The 19,742-nt window shown below is 42.3% G+C and overlaps 1 protein-coding gene across 1 annotated transcript; it reads right to left on the bottom strand.

The window, feature by feature from the left end:
- Positions 1–16,862: 16,862 nt before the first annotated feature.
- Positions 16,863–19,250, bottom strand: LOC100772169 (long-chain-fatty-acid--CoA ligase 4-like). Its single transcript, XM_035450221.1, is given in 3 exon segments — positions 16,863–17,142; positions 17,145–18,527; positions 18,824–19,250. Coding segments are annotated over 3 exon segments (1,959 nt in total). The 5' UTR covers positions 19,137–19,250; the 3' UTR covers positions 16,863–16,879.
- Between the last annotated feature and the right edge of the window lie 492 nt (positions 19,251–19,742).

The raw sequence follows: 19,742 nt of genomic DNA, 5'->3' as shown, positions 1-19,742 counted from the left end.
AGTCTACATAGTGAAGCACAGACCAGCAAAGGATAAATAGTAAGACCCTGTCTTAAGAAAATACTTGTAGGGACTGGAGAGATGGTTCAGCGGTTGAGAGCACTGACTGCTCTTCCAGTGGTCATGAGTTCAATTCCTAACAACCACATGGTGGCTCACAACCATCTGTAATGAGATCTGGTGCCCTCTTCTGGCCTGCAGGCATACATGCAGGCAGAACACTGTATACATCATAAATCTTTTAAAAAAATACTTTTAAATTATTTTGTGATAATCACAGTAGAGTTAGAAAACAATTTTTTCTGGGTATGGTGACACTTATAATCCTAGCACTTAAAAACAAGAAGCAAGAGGGTTAGGATTAAAAGTTCAAGGTCATTCTCAGCAATATAGCAAATTGGAGGCCAGTCTATACTACACACTTTTCTCAAAAAATTTTTAACTATTTCCCTATCTCAGGGTAATCACTTTCTCCTCATGCAATTTTCTCCTTTAAAGCATACAGTTCAGAGGATTTCTATGTACTCAGAGTTAATTTTAGAACACTGATATTCTCCAAGTTCCATAACCAGTTTCCCCTCCCAGCTCTTTTGTTTTGTTTTATTTTGTTTTCGAGACAGGGTTTCCTGTGGCTTTGGAGGCTGTCCTGGAACTAGCTCTTATAGACCAGGCTGGTCTCAAACTCACAGAGATTCGCCTACCTCTGCCTCCCGAGTGCTGGGATTAAAGGCGTGCGCCACCACCGCCCGGCTCCCTCCCAGCTCTTAACAATAATTCTGCTTTTGCTTTTGTCTGGATTATACTATTTAGGGGATATTTTGTGAAAATAGAATTGGAACATATGAGCTTTTTGTATCTGGTTTTCTAAAAGCATAATGTTCTTTGTACATGCTTGTGGAGGCCAGAGGACAACCTTTGATGATGGTCCTCTGGTGCCTTTCTGGCCTGGAACTCACCAATTAAGCTAGGCTGGCTAGCCAGTGAGCTCTTGGGATCTACCTGTCTCTGCCTTCTCAGTCCTGGGATTACCAAGGTGAATCACCTTGTCTGGCTTATTTTACATGAGTTCTGGGGATCAAACTCAAGTCCTTATTCCCATAAGGCAACTACTGAGCCATCTCCCCAGTCTTCAGTGTAATGCTTTTGAGGTTCATCTATGTATCCTATGTTCATATTATTCCTTTTTATAGTAAAGGAGTCATCTCTTCTAAGCAAGGCTGGCCTTGAACTTGCTCTGTAACAGGGTAATGAACACTTGAGTCTCCTGGTTCTCTCTCCCAAGTGGTCACTACTTTTTTTCTTTTTTTGGTCACACAGTATTCTTGTTTACATAGACCCTATTTTATTTAATCTTTGAGTGACCATTTGGTTTGTTTACATTTTTTGCTATTGTGAATAGTGACATTCTAAGCCACATATACAGATTTTGTATAGATAAGTATTTTCACTTAGTGTGTAGAGTTGCCTGAAATTGCTGAGTTATATGGTAAATACTATTTGCTTCTTTATTTATAGTATGAGTGTGCACTCAAACACAGTTTATGAAAGAGTAAATGAAATGGGAAGATGATCAGCAATCTGTAAAGCAAATACGGAAGCCATTAATACAGGAAAGCCAAGTGGCTATGCATTCATCTGGAAGTGCTAGATTCAGTATGTCTGCAATTCATAGTGCATATTTACTCTGGCAGTATAAATGAGTCAACAAATGTGCCAAATGGAAGTATAATCCCAAAAGGAAAAATAAAAGGCCCAAAGTCTCAATTCTGGCTTCTAGACGATGCTGGACAGAAAAGGACAAATAAAAGCCAGAAGAAGTGGTTGCTCACTCCTTCTAGTACTCTGAAAGCAGAGGCAAGCAAACCTGATCTACACAGTGAGTTTCAAGCCAGACAAGGCAACATAGTGAGACCCTGATTCAAAATAAAAAAAAAAAGAAAAAGAAAAAGGACAGATGTGGTAATAATGACTCAAGAACTATGATCATAGATAAGAAAATGAGTCCCATTGCCAGGGGTTCTCACTGTTGCCACTGGGTAGCCAAAGTATAATACCCAAGTGATGGGAGCGTTACACTAAGCATTTGAGGCTGAAAGTTCCTTAATTCACCAGTCTGCCAGTTTGTAGGCTCATAAACACCCCCTAAAAGATGTCACGGACCTTTTCACTTGGAACCAGTCCCTCCCATGAAGAAGCACCTGTAGGAGTTTGGAGACAGATGTCTGGTTTTAAATCTACGCCTGTTAGTGGGAGGCGATTGCCCAAGTAACCTTTATGTCTCGATATTTTTCATCTCTAAAAGGGATAATAGAACTGTCAATAGTGTATGTTTTGGGCTGTGGCCAAATTTTTACAAAACTGAAACCTCTATTTAGGCCCTCCCTGCCCATCTGGTGGGTTCCTACTTTCCCTCAGCTCCACCCATATCCCAGTTGTCTCACTACCTCCTCAGATGATCCTCACACTTGCCACCCCCCAAAATTGACTGTATTGGGGTAGCATCGACTGTTTTGTTTTTCCTTTCGTTTGCTAGCCCCCCTCCTCTGCAGCCCTGAATGTTCACCTGCCCCTTCATTCTCCAGTTCTTTGCTGGGATGCCCTCTACCCATTTGACTCTACCTCTACCCATTTGACTCTACCTGGCGCTGGTATGTTGGGCCTGCCCGAGCCTGCCCGCAGTGCCCTCCAATCCACACGCAGACTAACGTTTCGTCATTGGGTTTTGTACCGTCACTCACTTGGCCACAGCCAATCATCACCCGAGGGCCTGGGCTAACAGCGAGGGTTAGCACCATGACCTCACAGTTGGGTACTCCCAGCTGCAGTAGCACCTTTACTAGCAGCTGAGTGGCCACGAACAGCAGAGGGAGAACCGAGCATAGGGACACAAGAGCCCGAAGCAGACAGCTATGGAGTGCAGCTGGGCTTGACAGTGGAGTGGTTGAGATGGTAGGCATGTGCTACCACGGAGAGCAGTGAGTTCCTTTCAACACTTAGACCTCCAAAGCCATTAGGATCTTGGGGAAGAACCCTCCCTACACAGCACATTCACCGCAGACAAAGAAACTAGGGTTGGCCTGTCTTACCATGGGAAACCATGGGACTTTTCTGTCTACTGATACTGTAGCCATCTTTTTCTGTCAGTGAGAAAACTTATGGCTTTAGAGAAATGATAACAAATGTGATTCCCAATCTAGTTGAGGAAGACCAGCAACTAGCCAAAGAAATACTCAGAGCCAGAAACCAGATACAGAAATAGGGTGGTAGTAATTCCAGCAATCTGAAGGCTGAGACCAGACAATTATGAAATTAAGGCCAGCTTGGGCTGCATAAAAAAAATTCGAGACTAGGTCTTGCTATATTGCTTTGGGTGACCTGAAACTCACTATGTAGCTGAAGATGGCCTACAATTTTTAACAATCTCCCTGTCTCTGCCTACCAAATGCTGGGATAGCAGACATGTAGCACCAGGCCCAGAATATTTTTCAGTGCTGGGATGGAACCCAGGGCCTTTTATGTGCTAGGCAAGCAGTCTAATACTGAGTTAGATGCCCAGCCCCTAAATCTTTGTTTTGCTGTTCCTCAGAAATGGTTGAAGATTTGGGGGAATTGGGGTGATTTTACATCAAAATTTGTAAACATCAATGATAACTACTCTGGACTCATGGAACTCAAAAAAAATTGTCAATTTTGTTTTTTATTTTAGAGGCATTCATATTCACATATCCATCCCCCCATTCCCTCGCTCTCCCATCCTCCCATGGTCCCCACCAACCCCCACAACCCACCCCACCTCCTCCCCAGGGACAGTAAGGCCCTCCATAGGGATCATCAAAGTCTGTCATATCGTTTGGGAGAGGGCCTAGGCCCTCCTTGCTGTATCTGGGCTGCAATAGTATCCCTCCACAGGGAATGGACTCCCAAAGTCCATTTGTGCCCTAGGGTTGAAGACTGGCTCCACTGTTAGAGGTCCCATAGACTGCCTTGGACTCCTAGCTGGCACCCACATTCAGAGGGCTTGGTTCAGTACAATGCTGGTTCCCCAGCTTTACGACTAGGGTCTCTGTGCTCTCACTAGGTCAGGTCAACTGGGAAACGTAAATTTTGATTTCTAAGGTTCATCTTTATGAAACAAGGAGAAGAGTGCTTCTCTTTTTACCCTCTTCCATTTCTCATCTGAAGGCCAGACTCCTCAATGGCTCCTTCCCAGACATACCTGCTCCTATAGGAACCTCAGAGAAAGAAAGGGAGAGAGGGAAGGTTAGGAAAGACGGAGGCAGGAGAGCACAGGATCCAGCCCTGGAGGCATTAGTGTTATTGGTACTTTTTTACTCTTTACTCTTTGGCGGGTGTTGAGAGCCAAATATCAGGGCTTGGCATGAGATCCTAGGTCATGCTTGGCAGACCACATAGTTGTATATTAACCTTTACATAGCGGCTCCTTAGAACCTCAGCTCAAGAAAAGAAACAACTTGACCCAGTCCTCCACCCACAGGCTCAGTCACCTAGGCAACCCTTCCTGGACCTCTTAATCATGAACTCTTTACCCTGCCAAACATCTTCTTTGTGGCTTCCTAATATCCTGCCTACATTAAGACCTGATGCACAAACAACCCTTTCTACCCCTCCCCATATCTTGCTCTACTTATTATATAAGCTAGCCTGAGAAAAATAAAGTTTGCCACTTGATCATAATCCTGTCTTGTGGTTGTTCTTTCTGAGTTTCTTGTCCACATTCCCTATCTCTGAATCTCTTGCCCCAGGTTGACGTCCTGCGGATCAGGACGGGGGGGGGGGCGCTACCCAGTTCCCAAATAAATACACATGGAGGCTTATTCTTATGAATGCCCAACCTTAGCTTGGCTTGTTTCTAGTTAGCTTGTCAGCTTTAACTTAATTATTCCATCTACTTTTTTTTCTTTTTTCTGGGGTGGGGGTTCAAGACAGGGTTTCTGTGTGGCTTTGGAGCCTGTCCTAGAACTAGTTCTTGTAGACCAGGCTGGTCTTGAACTCACAGATTTCTGCCTGCCTCTGCCTCCTGAATGCTAGGATTAAAGGCATGTGCCACCACTGCCCAGCTTCCCATCTCCATTTTGCCTCTAAGCCTTTTCCTATTCTTCTGTAATCTTACACTCTTACTCCAAGGCTAGCTGGGTGGTTGGACTCTTCTTTTCTTGCTCCTTGATCTACCTTGTTTCCTGGTCCCTCTTTTTCTTCTTGTATTTATTCTCTCTGCCCTCCAGCCCCTCTTACCTTTTCTCCTGCCTTGTTATTGGCCATTCGGCTCTTTATTGAACCAATCAGGTGATTAGACAAAGTAACACAGCTTCACAGAGTTAAACAAATGCAATATAAAATAATGCAACACATCTTTGCATCATTAAACAAATGTTCCACAGCATAAATGAATGTAACACATCTTTTTCTTCTCTTTTTATTATTATTATTATTATTATTATTATTATTATTATTATTATTAATTCAAGTTATGGAACAGGCTTGTTTCACATGTAAGTCCCCTCTCCCTCCCCTCACCCCCATTCCTTCTCCCCCACCTCCAACCTACCCCCCACCCCATCCACCCACCACTCCCCAGGCAGGGTAGGGCCCCCAATAGGGGCTCCACTAAGTCCACCAAATCTTCCTGTGCTGGGCCTAGGCCCCTCCCCATGTGTTCAGAGACAGAGCACATCCCTTCAAGTGGGATGGGCTCTCAAAGTCCCCCACACACACCAGGGCAAAACGCCAGTCCACCTCCGGAGGCTCCCAGGAGTGCAGGGGCCTCCCCATTGGCATCCATGATCAGGGGGCTGGATCAGTCCGGCACTGGCCTCCCAAAGAGCGACTGGGGTCGATATGCTTTCCCTTTTTCAGGCCAACTGTTTCTGTGGGTTTCTCCAACCTGGTACAGACCCCTTCGTTCTTCATTCCTCCCTCTCTTCAACTAAGTTCCAGAATTCAGCTCAGTGTATTTCTGTGGATGTCTGTCTCTGCTTCCATCAGCCACTGGATGAGGACTCTGGTCTGTGATGAGTCGGCGGAAGGGGCGAATGTAACACATCTTAAAATAATATTCCACAACACATTAGCACTGACACCTTGGGGCAGAGGGACTGCTGAGGATAAACAGATTGGGTCCTTGTGAAGTACTTGAAACAGCCCAGCATATCTAAAATATTCAGTCATTACTACTGATCACATTACTAGGTCTCTGAGAATTATGGTCTCAGAAATATGACAGCCCCAGCCTCGCACTTTAATGTACCTCCTAATTCTCAGGGACAGTGACAATCTCTACTGTCAGTGTGAGACTGTTGTTGACCCACCTTCAGTTTCACCCCTGGGAGTCTTGTGTGTGACCCTGATTTGCCAGGATCCAGCAGTATGACTTTACCTGTAGCATAACTTCCTATCTTTCCAGGGCTTCCCAGCCTTCTCCCTAAGCTGTGGGAAGGTGGGCTCACTTCCTGGGGGCTCAGAGGGGCTTCCTTGCCTACTAATTTACATCAAAGCTGAAATGGACCCACTTCTTCCTAGATCCCTGGGCTGAGACCAAGTTTATTCCCATCTTGCATTTTCATTCTGCAGGTAGGCCATCAACAGCACCAGGTATAGGTGAGGATCTTTGTCCTACTCAGTAATATGCTGGAAGTTCAAAAGCTTCTGCCCCTAAAACCATCAAGGTCCAAGTACCAACTGAGCATGGTATACACTCATAATCTCAACAATCGAGAAGCTGAATCAGAAGTATTGGTGTGAATTTGAGGGCAGTCTTGAGTGTGAGGCCAGTCTTCACTACATAGAAAACGGCAAGCTAGCTAGAGCTACAAAGCAAGACCCTGTTTTTAAACACAAAAGAGGGACTCATTTTGAAGAGATAGCTCATGGTTACCTACCCTCAGACCTTCTCTACCCTCTTTTACTGTGGAACAATCTTTGTACAGTGTAAATATGTATTATTCTCATTGATTAATAAAAAGTTGACTGGCCTATAGCTGAGCAAGAAGAGACTGGGCAGAAGAATCAGAGTAGGAGTATGCTGGGAAGAAGAATGGCAGAGTCTGAATAGTCACCAGGAGATGTAGAGGAAGCAGGAGATAAACATGCCATACTGAAATAAGGTACCAAGACACATGATAAAACATAGATAAAATATGCGTTAATTTAAAATGTAAGAGTTAGAAAATAACAAGCCTGAACTCTTGGCCAAGCATTTATAACTAATATTAAGCCTCTTTGTGGCTATTTGGGAGCAGCTGCTAAGACACAGAGAAACTCCACTGATGGGGATGTCCTTCTGTATGCTGTGAATATGATTCTCTTAATGGTTGCTGAAGATGGCTGTTTCAGCCAATGGACAGGCAGGATGTAGCTAGGGAGGAAGTATCAGCAGGGTTACCAGACTAGGAGAATTCTGGGAGGAGGAACAGAGAGAGTGAGTTGCAAGGGAGATGCCATGTAGCTGCTGAGGCAGAAAGAGACCCGGGAACCACCTGTAAACCAAGACCATGGGGTTTACACAGAGTTATAGAAATGGGTTAATAATTAAGATAGAGATAGAAAATAAGAAGCCTGAGCCATCTGCCAAACAGTTTATAATTAATATAAGCTGAAACTTCAGTCCATACTCCATCTACACTCTCTGTTCCCCCAGACCCAATCCTCAGGGTTGTCCCTAGCCCCTGCAACAGGACACCAACTGTAGCCTCTGTCAGGATAAAGTTACAAAAAGATACCCTTCTTGGCAGGTCCAGGGTCAAGGTGTGCTGATAAGAGATCATGACACCCAACATCTAATGCAAGAGATTTTTACTGGGGGAGAGGGAGAGCATGAGGCCATCTTGGAGTGGGGACTTGGGAGAGAGACAGAGACAGAGAGAGACAGAAACCGGGAGATAGACAAAATGAACAAGAGAGAGAGAGAGAGAGAGAGAGAGAGAGAGAGAGAGAGAGAGAGAGATGGAGTGGCCAGGGCCTTTTAAATGTGGTGGTTAGTGACACACCTGGCAGTGGGAAATGATTTTAGCTTCTGTCACTGAAAGGCATGATGGTGGAGCACCAAATTTGCAACAGTCCTCCCTTTTGTTTATTATAAAAGGTAGGGGGATATAGGTAGAGGTGATGGTGAGGCAGGAATGAGGGTGCCCCAAAGATGTCTCAGGACAACATCTTTGGGGACTTAAGAAAACTGGGGTGCCAGCCAACTCCTGGGAGTTTACTGGCTGTCCAGGCTCTGTGGTACTAATGGAGCTAGGAAACTGCAGGCCTAGTTGAAGCAGTCTGTGAGGCTAGACCACCTGGGTCTTTGAAGCTGTCTGGGATGCAGATTTTGAGGGGATGCCTGGACCTGACAGGATGCTGAAGATAAAGTTATGGGCAGACGATAAAGTTAAGAGATTTAAGGGGCATGGGAGGATGAGTGAGGGAGAGGAAACTGGGATTGGTATGTAAAATAAGATTTGTAATTTAAATAAAAAAAGAGGTTTGGGGGGAAATTTTTTTCTTAGGTGTGCATTTGAATATTTTAGTCCCATAGTTGAGTCCCAAGACCAAGGAAATGGGGAGATACTTAAGCAGGTGTGAAAACTTAAGCTGTTTATTGGCAGGGGTACTTAATCTGGAGTCCATTTGACCCATGAGAGGTGAACTCGAGTTGATTTCCTGAAGCTTACAATAATTTTTCAGTTTACAAAAAGAGATGTTGTAGACATGTTAGCATTACCACTGTTTGTAATCTGTACTGAAATCCAGTGACCCTTACATAGGGGATGCCAATATCTTTCTCTCCTGTCTCTGTCAGTTCTAGAGTTTATATATTGTCCTTCTGTGGTCTTTGATAGAATTGAAGACAGATAGTTATGGTTATAGTTTTCTTCAGTTATTATAAAAGATAGGTTATCCTTCTTTTATTTAGACAGAAAAGAGGAGACGATGGGGAATGTACTGTGTATGTTTATCTTATTTATTGTTAAATAAAATACTGTTTGGCCAATAAGACAGCAAGTTAGACAGGACTAGGAGTCAAAGAGGATTCTGGGAAATGTAGTAGAGAAGTGGTGATCCAGGATGGAGACTCATATTTAAGCAAAGGAAACAGGAAATGTCCCCCTTTTTTTCCCTCTGCTCCTGCTCCAGCGGCACAATGTGATCCACTGGCAAGGAGGTACGCCAATAAGGCGTCTGAAAAGATAAGTCTTATAACGTATATAGATTTATGATAATTAAGACTAAGCTAGCAGATGAGGAATCCTAGTCATTGGCCAAACAGCTTTGAACCTAACACAAGTTTCTGTGTATTCATTTGGGCCTAACTCGGGCGGGCGGCTGGCGTAAAGCTCACATGTGGCGGTGGGGCTCAGGCGGCTTTTGGCAGAAAGATTTATCGTAACACACACCCTGATGGGAACGCTGGAGAGACAGAAATTCCATGATTGGAATCTCCAAAAAAGAAAATGGGGGAATGAAGGGACCAGCTTCCCATTTTGGCAGCCATGGCAGCCTAACACGTGTTTGCCTGACCTTGCCTTGGTCACTAGGAGGTCAGATACCTGCCTTGTGGCAAGGAACCAATCAGAAGTTAGCTGGTGGCGCTATGCTTTATGGCTCTGGGTGTGCTTTACGGACTAGCGCACAGCAATGACTCACAAAGCATAGCAATCACCCTGGGAGGGCCTATGGGCCATAACAACCAGTTGACCAATCAACACAGGGCAAGCCCTCCAAGCCTGGAGGCACACCAATCCTGAGCCTGTGCGTACCCCTAGACACCCCCCTTACACTGCCCTATAAGATCTCTATGCAGTGGCTTCTCGCTGTCTTTCCTAGCCATCCGCCATGGTGGATGGACGAAAGGCCCGAGCTAACATGGGGTTAGCTTGTTAAACAACTGCAATACCCAGCACTCGGGAGACAGAGGCAGGCGGATCTCTGTGAGTTCAAGGCCATCCTGGTCTCCAGAGTGAGTACAAGGATAGGCTCCAAAGCTACACAGAGAAACCCTGTCTCAAAAAACCAAAAAAAAAAAAAAACTGCAATAATGCCTCTTGCTATTTGCATCAAAAAAAAAAAAGCAGCAGCTCACTCCTTTGTGTCATAGTAGAAGGTTGAAAAATGACTGTGTTAAAAGCATGAACACTCTGCAGCGGTCTTACCTGTAACCGTGGCCACACCCCTTTGGGCGTGGCTTCAGGCAGCCAGAACAGGAAAGAGGGAAGCATTAGGCATAGTCTCACTTGCGCAGGTCTTTTCTCTTGGGTCAGCCAATCAGTAGGAAGGGCAGAGAAGCACTCCTGTGGTTCTTTGTATTTTTCTATGTAAGTGTTCCCCAATAAACATCCATTTATCATTTATCTTGGGTCTAGTGTCAACACTTTTCAAGTTGAGCTCAGAGAGGACATGAACAGTCCATGGAGCAGAAGCACAAAAGCTGGCTTGATCTTGATTTTTCAGTACAAATACAGACATGAAAAAGGGGCTTCTTCCCTATCAAGAATACTGGATATATATAGATTACATGGATGTTTTTAGCACAATAAAAGTACTTTTAAGTCTATACTTAAAAAACTACCAAAGGAAATTTAAAATCGTGAGCTTTTGACTATGATAATAGTAGTCAGTACTTATCAGAGTTAGATTAAGACCTTATCAGAATTCCATTGATTAACATTAAAACACTGAGCTTTTGAAGTGTTAATATGACAATAGCATAGAGAGGGAAAGAAATCTGAAACATTTTTTCATTCTTTTTATATACCTTAAGTCACTTTTTTATCACAAGTTCTTTCATATCCTCCAACCTTTATGACTTGCATCTACACACCTTAAAACACCTTCTTAGAACCTAAAACATTTTCTTAGATCCTCACAAATTAAGCTTTTGTGGCCTCAGAACTTAAATAAACTTTATACCTGTTTTTCTATCCAATTATTCACCATGAGACACAGGTGGTTGTTGTGAGATGATATTTTTGTACATTGTGAAGATGTGTCTCTGCTAAAGCACCCTTTGATTGGTTTAATAAAGAGCTGAATGGCAAGTAGCTAAGCAGGAGAGAAGAGGCAGGACTTCCCAGGGGAGAGAAGCACTCAAGGGGATGAATCTAGGCTCAGGGGAAACATCAGTGAAACACTGAGGGAGTTGGACATAAAGAATAGAAGAGAGGTAAAAAGTCACCTGGAAGAATGTAGATTAATAGAAACAAATTAATTTATGTTACAAGAGCTAGTTGGGAACAAGTCTAAGCTAAAAGCCAAAATTCATAATTAATAAAAAGTCTTTGTGTCATTACTGGGGAGCTGGTGCTCCAAAGAATGTCCTGTGACAAAACCAGCTACAGCTAACTGGTTGATTACTGGGAGCAGTCATTGTAAAGTGAGTTCCTTTAAGTAAATAATAGTAAAAAGTTACATTGATATCTGTTTTGTGAGTTTCTCTTTTCTGAGTCTGGTAGCAAGGTAAACTGTGTCTAGACCAAGTAGTAGCTCTATGGAAAGTGAAGCCTGGGGTCTTAACTTTTACCTATGAAGAGAACTGAGAAGGCAGCAGAAGCCTTGGTTGCTGCTGTTAAACCAACAAAGCTATCGGTAGCCTATCAATCAACATTATCAGAGACCTAAGAGGGATGAATTTCAACTGAGCGAACAGAAGGTGCAGACAAAACAGCTGCCAAGTCTATTAAAAATGACAGATACTTACCAGATATCTGGACCAGACACCCATGGTCATTGGGGACATAGGTCCTAGGGCAGCATCTGTCTTAGGCCATCAAGCCCAGAAGATCTCACAGACTTGCTTGTGGAGTAGGATCTTGGGAGGACCAACCTACCTTGTCTAGGCAAAGCAGGGTAATCAACTCCCCAGTCCTGCTTGTTGCGAGTTTAGACAGGGTCCTGGCAGCAGTCAAGGCGAAGGGCAGTTTTTCTGCCCAGTGGCCACCTTTGCCACATTTAAAGCAAATTCCATGTGGAAGTTTTTCTGTGCTCATCTTCTTTGGAAGAAATTAGGGGTACTGCCAGGAAATAATATGTCTCTCTATCTTGAACATCTTTTTTGCCGGTTCTTTTTTTATTAATTTATTTTTTACATTCCAATCCCAGTTCCCCCTCCCTCCTCTCCTCCCACTTCCCATACTCCCCCCCCACCTCCCATCTGCTCCTCGAAGAAGGTAAGGCCTCACCTAGGAAGTCAACTAAGTCTGTTCCATCATCTTGTTGAGACTCCCTTAGTTTGGTATAACAATAAATCTTTCCACCAAGCCACCAGAGTTCTGCCCGATGTGTTAGGACCCCAAATAACACACAGAGACTAATATTAGGTACAATGCTGCTGGCCAAATGACAAGGATTTCTTACTTGCTAGCTCAGTCCTAATTATTATCAACCATAACCATAATCTATATATTTCATAAGACTTATCAAACGCCAGCAGCAGGCATCTTCTCTTGCAGGGATCATACGGTGGCTCCAGAGCAGAGAGGAGGAGGAAGAGAACGGCTTCCTGCTTGTCCCTGCTTATATTCTGAGTCTGCCTGCTATGTCACTCCCTGCCTGTATCACAAGACTTTACTACATTTCCCAGAATCCTCCTTGAGTCCTAGTCCTGGCTAGCTTTCTGCCTCATTGGCCGAACAGTGCTTTATTCAACAACCAATAAGATAAACATACACAGAAAGACTTCCCTCATCATTTTGGTCTTATGCTGGCTTAATTCCCAGCACCCATATGGCAGCTCACAACTGTCTGTAACTCCAGTTCTAGGAGATCTGACACTCTCACACCAATGCACATAAAATAAAAAAGCAGGCTGAGCAAGCTATAGGAAGCAAGCCAGTAAGCAGCACCCCTCCATGGCCTCTGCATCAATCAGCTCCAGCCTCCAGGATCCTGCCCTGCTTGAGTTCCTGTCCTGACTTCTTTTGATGATGAACAGCAATGTGTAAGTATAAGCTGAATAAACCCTTTCCTCCCCAATTTGCTTTTTGTTCATGGTGTTTTGTTGCAGCAATAGAAACCCTAAGTATACTTATTGAACAGTGATAAGTTTTGAATCCCCAGTTTTTGGAAACCTGCCACTGTTGATGTAATAAGCCAATCAAACTGAATTAATAAACCCAGGTTTAAAGAACAGAGCAAAGCACTCCTGGGTGACCCTCAAGAGGGTGGGAGAGGTACCAAGAGGCAAATATGGTGGCCAGGTCTTAAGTAGCCTATATATGTGGTCTTGAGCAGCCCCCAGTGGAGGAACTGACCCTTGTTGGGCTTTTTGAGGGAGGGTGGAGTTTGGAATGAGAACTTGGGAGAATGCTTGGGGTGGAATTTCCACCAGAACATTCCAGACTCTTTGGGTATATGGTTGTCAGGGGCTGAGGTGAAGGTTCCATCAGATAAAGCACCAAATAGATTGGACCAGAAAAGTAAGTCCCCTTGACACACAATATTCAAAACACTAAACATACAGAACAAAGAAAATTAAAAACTGCAAGGGAAAAAGGCCAAGTAGCATATAAAGACAGACCTACTAGAATTACACCTGACTTCTCAATGGTCTCAGACTCTTAAAAGCCAAAAGGGCCTGGACAGATGTCTTGCAGACTCTAACAAACCACAGATGCCACCCCAGAGTACTATACCAAGCAAACCTTTCAATAATCATAGATAGAAAAAAGATGATATCCCATGATAAAGTCAAATTTAAGCAATATCTATCTATAATCCAGCCCTACAGAAGATACTAGAAAAAAAAACTCCAAACATAGGAGGTTAACTACACCCATAAAAACACAGGAAATAATCTTACACCAGAAACACACACACACACACACACACACACACACACTACTAACAGACACACCAACAACAACAACAACAACAAAATAACAGGAATTAACAATCATTGGTCATTGATAACTCTCAACATTGATGGTCTCAATTTCCCAATAAAAAGACACAGACTTACAGAATGGATATGAAAACAGGATCCATCCTTCTGCTTCATTCAAGAAACACATCTCAACATCAAGGATAGACATTACCTCAGAGAAAAGGATTGGAAAAAGATAGTCCTAGCAAATGGACCTAATCAGGAAGCAAGCTAGTGTAGCCATTCTAACATCCAACAAAATAGACTCCAACCCAAAATTAATCAAAAGAGGAAAATCAAAGGAAAAATCCACCAAGATGACATTTTAATTCTTTTTTTTGATAACATGGATGGATTTATTTCATAAGATTCAAGTGCAAACTTAAAAATAAAAACAAACAAAGCTTTTCAAGAGAAAACACAAAAAAATCTAAAGAACAATCATACAATTGTGCATTTTAAAAGAAAGTACAAATATGAATACAAAATTTGTAACTATATTCAAAATTAAAATTATTACTTCCAGTTCCCAAATGTCACACAATCTTTAACCTGTTCTCAGCTTGTCACTGTAGAAACATTTGTCATATGATACCGGGAAAGTATAGGCAAAGATTACTACTCAGTCTCTATGAACAAAGAAATAGGACTCTCCCTCACTTCGGACTATATGAATTGTTCCCCAGTATTTTATTTCTTAAAGGTCATATAATCATACCTACAGTCAACATAAAAAAGTAAGTACAAACAACAAGGAAACAAGACCCGTTCATGTAATTAAAGCAAAAATCATGAGTGTTCAACTTAGAAATGTATACACTTATAATCAATATTAAGTACAGCTTTACTTGATGGCTGACATGTAATAATTGTGAACAATTCAAATAGGTATAAAAATGGAGATCAAAATCTGTAGGCTCAAATACTTAAAAGTCACTATGAATATGAAAAATATTTCTGTTTACATAAACATGTGTATTTCTTATGAAAAGTCGGGGGGGCAGTGGCATCTCCCTGGTCCCTTAACATGTTTGGATTTTCATGAAGAATTGATTAGCAGCACCCAACCTTAAGTGTTAATTATGTGATTCTTAAGGACCTAGTCAACAGATCAGTTGGCAGTGTTCCAGCTTTTGGGAGATGGGGTGGGTGGGGTGGAAGTATCTGAAGTAACATACTATACATGCACTCACATTTAAAAATCATCATTCCAAATGGAAACACATATTGGAAAAGCCTAAGAAAACCACCCTTAAAGGACTGCCAGGGGGCAGGAGTAAATAGAAGCTGAATAGTAGTCTACTTGATAATGATGTCTTTTCACACTTCAAAGGCAAGTTGGGAAGCATGAGAATACTCACATATTACTTCAGGGAAAACTTGCCGCCAATTTTATTTTGTGGAACACTGAAAAGAACTTTTTACAAAAACCTTCGCTGTTGCTTATGATACCAGATGATTTTTTTCTCTATTATCAACATATACAGAACATTTAAATAATTTCTTTATAAATATTTTAGAGCGCAAAGAATTCGTTTTGTTGCAGTGGTGGCCCACATCTGTACAACACAAAGTAAGCAACATATATATATATATATATGTATATATATATATATATGTATATATGTACACATGTGTGTGTATAAAATGATACGAAAAAGTGCAAAGAATAACAGTATTAAGAATTTTTGCTTTTTACAGTAACTATGGTTCAAGTGCGAATATCTATCAAGAATATATAATCCCAGACTTTAACTGAAGATTTAAAAAGAAACCCACCCCAAGTTACTGCACAAACAGTCCTTAATCAAGTAACCCTGCCCTTCTCCCAAATCTAGCATTTCCAGTCTCTAACGCTCCATAAGCAGGAAAAGTTGTAACAGTGTTTTCTTCCCTTTAAGTTCCCCAGGCTCATCCAAGACAATTAATCACCCGTAGGTTTGAATGAGATTTTTGAGGAAGCCATTTATCATAACCCGCTTTGCTGAAATTAAAGCAAATGAAAGGCTCTCTGAAAAGCACACTACTGATCAAGAATCCAGTCAGCAACAGCAAACAGACCATAAATTACAAATGTAATTTAATACAAGCACATTTTAAAATTAAGCCCTGTTATCAATGAGAAATTCAGTCTAAATCTTTTTTTTCCCAGTATCAGTGCTATACAAGGATCCTAAGCCTGAATCTTTATGATATCATGAATTTTCTAACAGAAAAACAGTATATCTTGTTGGATTTCTTGGTCTCTGTCTTTCACTAGATCACATACAGAAAGGCCACTTTTACAAAGTGTACTTTCCTCTTAAGACATTCAGATAATTACAGTTGCTGATTTTAGTTCTCAGGCACCCAAAGGAGCAGGGGAGCTTCCCTTCAAACATGTCACTAGATATTTTTGGTATGTATATGTTGTTTTTATTCTTAACTTGTCTCTATGTCTAAGCTATATGACCATCATGATCTTAAAATAATACCTTCTAAGATACCTTCTCCAGATTATATTACAACTGATGTTTTTCCCTTCAAGGTAAATGGTTGGAAGAGAATTTTAAAGTCCTGCGGCACTTCTGCTTTAAGTAATGTTAATACACAATTTTGTCATGATTACTGTTGAAACTTCTGAACTAGGAAGACAATAGACACTGGAAGCTGTTAATTTCCTCAAGTACATCTACACCAACTCCAATTCACTTACTTTAGCATGAAGTATCTTTTCTTTATAAAAACAAGTGTATCTAAGGCTAATTTTAAAAAACAGAATTTCTGCTCTAAAATTAATAATACAGCTAAAGGGAAATGTCTTTTCAATTTCAGCTTCACTAGAACTATGCAAAACTAAGTTAAAGTAGACTCAACTATTTTAACCACTTTTGGTTGTTTTTTGTTTTTTATGTCTTTAGAAGATATACCTTGCATTCTAACAGGTCAACAAAGGCTTAATTAAAGTCTAGAACTGAAAACCATCAGGCCACCTCCTGTGCAAATGTAAATAAGAGTGACATTTTATTTGCCCCCATACATTCACTCAATGCCCTTGAGATAATGGTTCTTCAATTCCTTCCTTTTCAGCTTGAAGGCATCTGTTACCAAGCCAGTTTCAGGGGTCCATGGCTCCGGGCTTAATTGAACCTTGATTGGAATTTCAAATCCCTCTAATTTCATAGCATTTGCAGCTTCTCGGATTTCTTTCAGTATTTCAGCTTCCATGGCAGGGTTATTGCAAATATCAACCCAAGATCCTTCTACCCCTTTCTGTTGTGCCAAAAGCGTCAACTTTTTCTGACATAGGACTGGTCACTTTTGGCAAAAGCACAGATGTTGTCAATCAGTGGACAATTCCTGAGTTCTGCTTCTACTTTTCCAAGAGACACATATTCTCCAGCTTGTAACTTCACAAGATCTTTCTTACGATCTATAATCTGCAAGCAACCATCAGGATGGAATTCTCCAATATCACCAGTGCAAAACCACCTCTGTCCATTTTCATCCACAGAATAATCTTCTGCTGTTTTCTCTTCATTTTTAAAATATCCCATGGAGATATTCTACCCACCAATCACGATTTCACCTCTGGGGTTTGGCTTATCATGAACTGTATAACCATCTTCCTACCAGTCTTTCAGCTTAATTTCACAGCAAATAAGAGGAGCGCCAACTCTTCCAGTAGTATAGTCAGTAACTTCAGTGACTGTCCCATCACCACATGACTCTGTCAGTCCATAGCCCTGACCAATGGGGCAGCAGAAGCAGACATTCATGAATCGGTGTGTCTGAGGAGACAGTGGGGTCCCACCAGACAGCATCATCCGGACATTCCCTCCCAGCAGAGCCTTCACCTTTTTAAAGAGTAACAGATTACAAAGAGAAGCATCATATCCCTTTTTGATTTGTTCTAATTTGTAATCATACCCTATTTTGAATAGACTTTTCTGAATATAATTCATCTCTTGAACCTTGCTCATAACATTCTTATAAATTCTATCCATGATTTCCGGAACAGCAGCCATAAGAGTGGGTTTCAGCACAGTACAATCACCCTTGCTTCCCTTCTTGATTTTGCTGGACTGGTCAGATAATGTAAGTGGAGAAGAATATCCAATCCTACAGCCATAGGTAAAGTAAGATATCTCTGCTGTCAATTCCAGCATATGAGCCAAGGGTAAGTAACCAATATACGTGTCCTTTGGTCCAAGTCCAGGTATTCTTTCACACTGGCCTGTTATTCCAGCTATCAAATTGCTATGATGAATCATCACTCCCTTGGGTCGGCCAGTAGTGTACATGACAATGGCCATGTCTGAAGGAGTTGGTCGATTTGGAGGAATGCTTGAGTTTTCTGGCTTGGATCCCAACTCTTCTACTGATTGCATGTTGTGAATCTCAAACCCGTCAGGGTACTCTGCTTTATTGATAGTCTTATTATCCACATAAATATGTTTGACACAACTGATATCTAATAATGCCGCCTTCAATTTGCTTTCCAGAAGTTCAACACTAGTAATCAGATAGGAAGCTTCGGATTCATTCAACCCATGAACTACAGCTTCTTTGCCAAGTGTGGCATATAAAGTCACAAGGGGAAAGTTGTACTTGAAGCAGGTCTGTGCTGCAATCATCCACTCAGCCCTGGTCTCACAGAAAATGGCAATGGTGCTCTTTGGTTTCAGTCCTGTAGGGAGTAACCCTAGCCCCGCCCAATAGTCCTGGGGCAGGTACCCGATATTGGATTAAGGTCTCTTTATTTCTAAGTACAACCGGGTGAAACACAGGCCAGAGCTAGGTTAAGAACCCAGCCAGCGCGGCCAGAACAAAGAGAGAGCCCGGTCCCCACGTACAGTCCTTTAAGATGCCCCCTTTACGTCATGCCGGCTTTCCTTCACCCCGCCCTTATGGGCGAGTCCCCAGGTCCACCTGGTACCTGCCCCAGGACTATTGGGCGGGGCTAGGGTTACTCCCTACACAGTCCCAATGCAGTGAGTCCACTTCCGAAATTATTCACTCTGCAGTTCACTTCAAGATATTTTATCCATTTATAATTCCCGAGAATTAACTTCTTAAAAACCTTTCCATTGGGCTGCATTTCGTGTTCTTCACTTAGGATTTCCCTGGTCCCAAGGCTGTCCTTCTTTCCAAACTTGGCTACAGCATGGTCAAATAATTTATCCAGAGTATCAGCTCCAGGGATGTCTATGACAGCTAGTGAGTGGAAGTGCGTGACAGAGCGATATGGACTTCCAGGTTTGTCTGAGGTGGGCTTAGCTTTTATTCTCTTTGCCATAGTGTTTTTCTTCTTAGCATTGGTAAGAAAATACCATGGAATAAATATAAGGGCACTGTATATTGTTATTAACAAGTGGACAGGCAGCAATATAATGGTGAGCACATTTAGCTTAAGTTTTATAGTGGAAAGGCTTCTGATATGGCGCTTATTTGTGGTTATTATTTGGCTTCTCAAAGCCTTAGGTTTCTGGAGAAGGCAATAATGGAAGCAGCACTAAGAGTAGCAGTATAGCCAAAGTAGTTCAATTTTAGTGATACAGATAAGTTAGTAATCTTTTGAAGCCGACAATAAAGTACACAGGTTTCTTCTTTCCCTTTTAAGAAGAACGGGTATATTTCCCGTGATTGATTGTACAGAATCAAAAGGAGCCAAATTTGTAGAAGCAGGAGAGAACAGTGGTTTACCAGGATCTAAGGTTCTGTCTCGTCCACCCACCACGTCTCCGCCGCTTGGTCCGGCCTTAAGGGGAAGGAAGCTCATGGAGAGGAGCCCGCGTGCCCGCTAGCTCTGGAGCTGCCTTGCAAGGAGGGGTGCGCTGCGGAGGCCAGTGGAAAAAAAAAAAGCCGCAGTGGCGCGCAACCCAGACTGCCAGCGGAGGCGGGG

Source organism: Cricetulus griseus, chromosome X (assembly GCF_003668045.3).
Source record: "Cricetulus griseus strain 17A/GY chromosome X, alternate assembly CriGri-PICRH-1.0, whole genome shotgun sequence".
In the NCBI taxonomy this organism is placed as follows: domain Eukaryota; kingdom Metazoa; phylum Chordata; class Mammalia; order Rodentia; family Cricetidae; genus Cricetulus; species Cricetulus griseus.
Note: the sequence above shows the minus strand (reverse complement) of the source record. Positions and strands in the feature narration are given on the sequence as shown.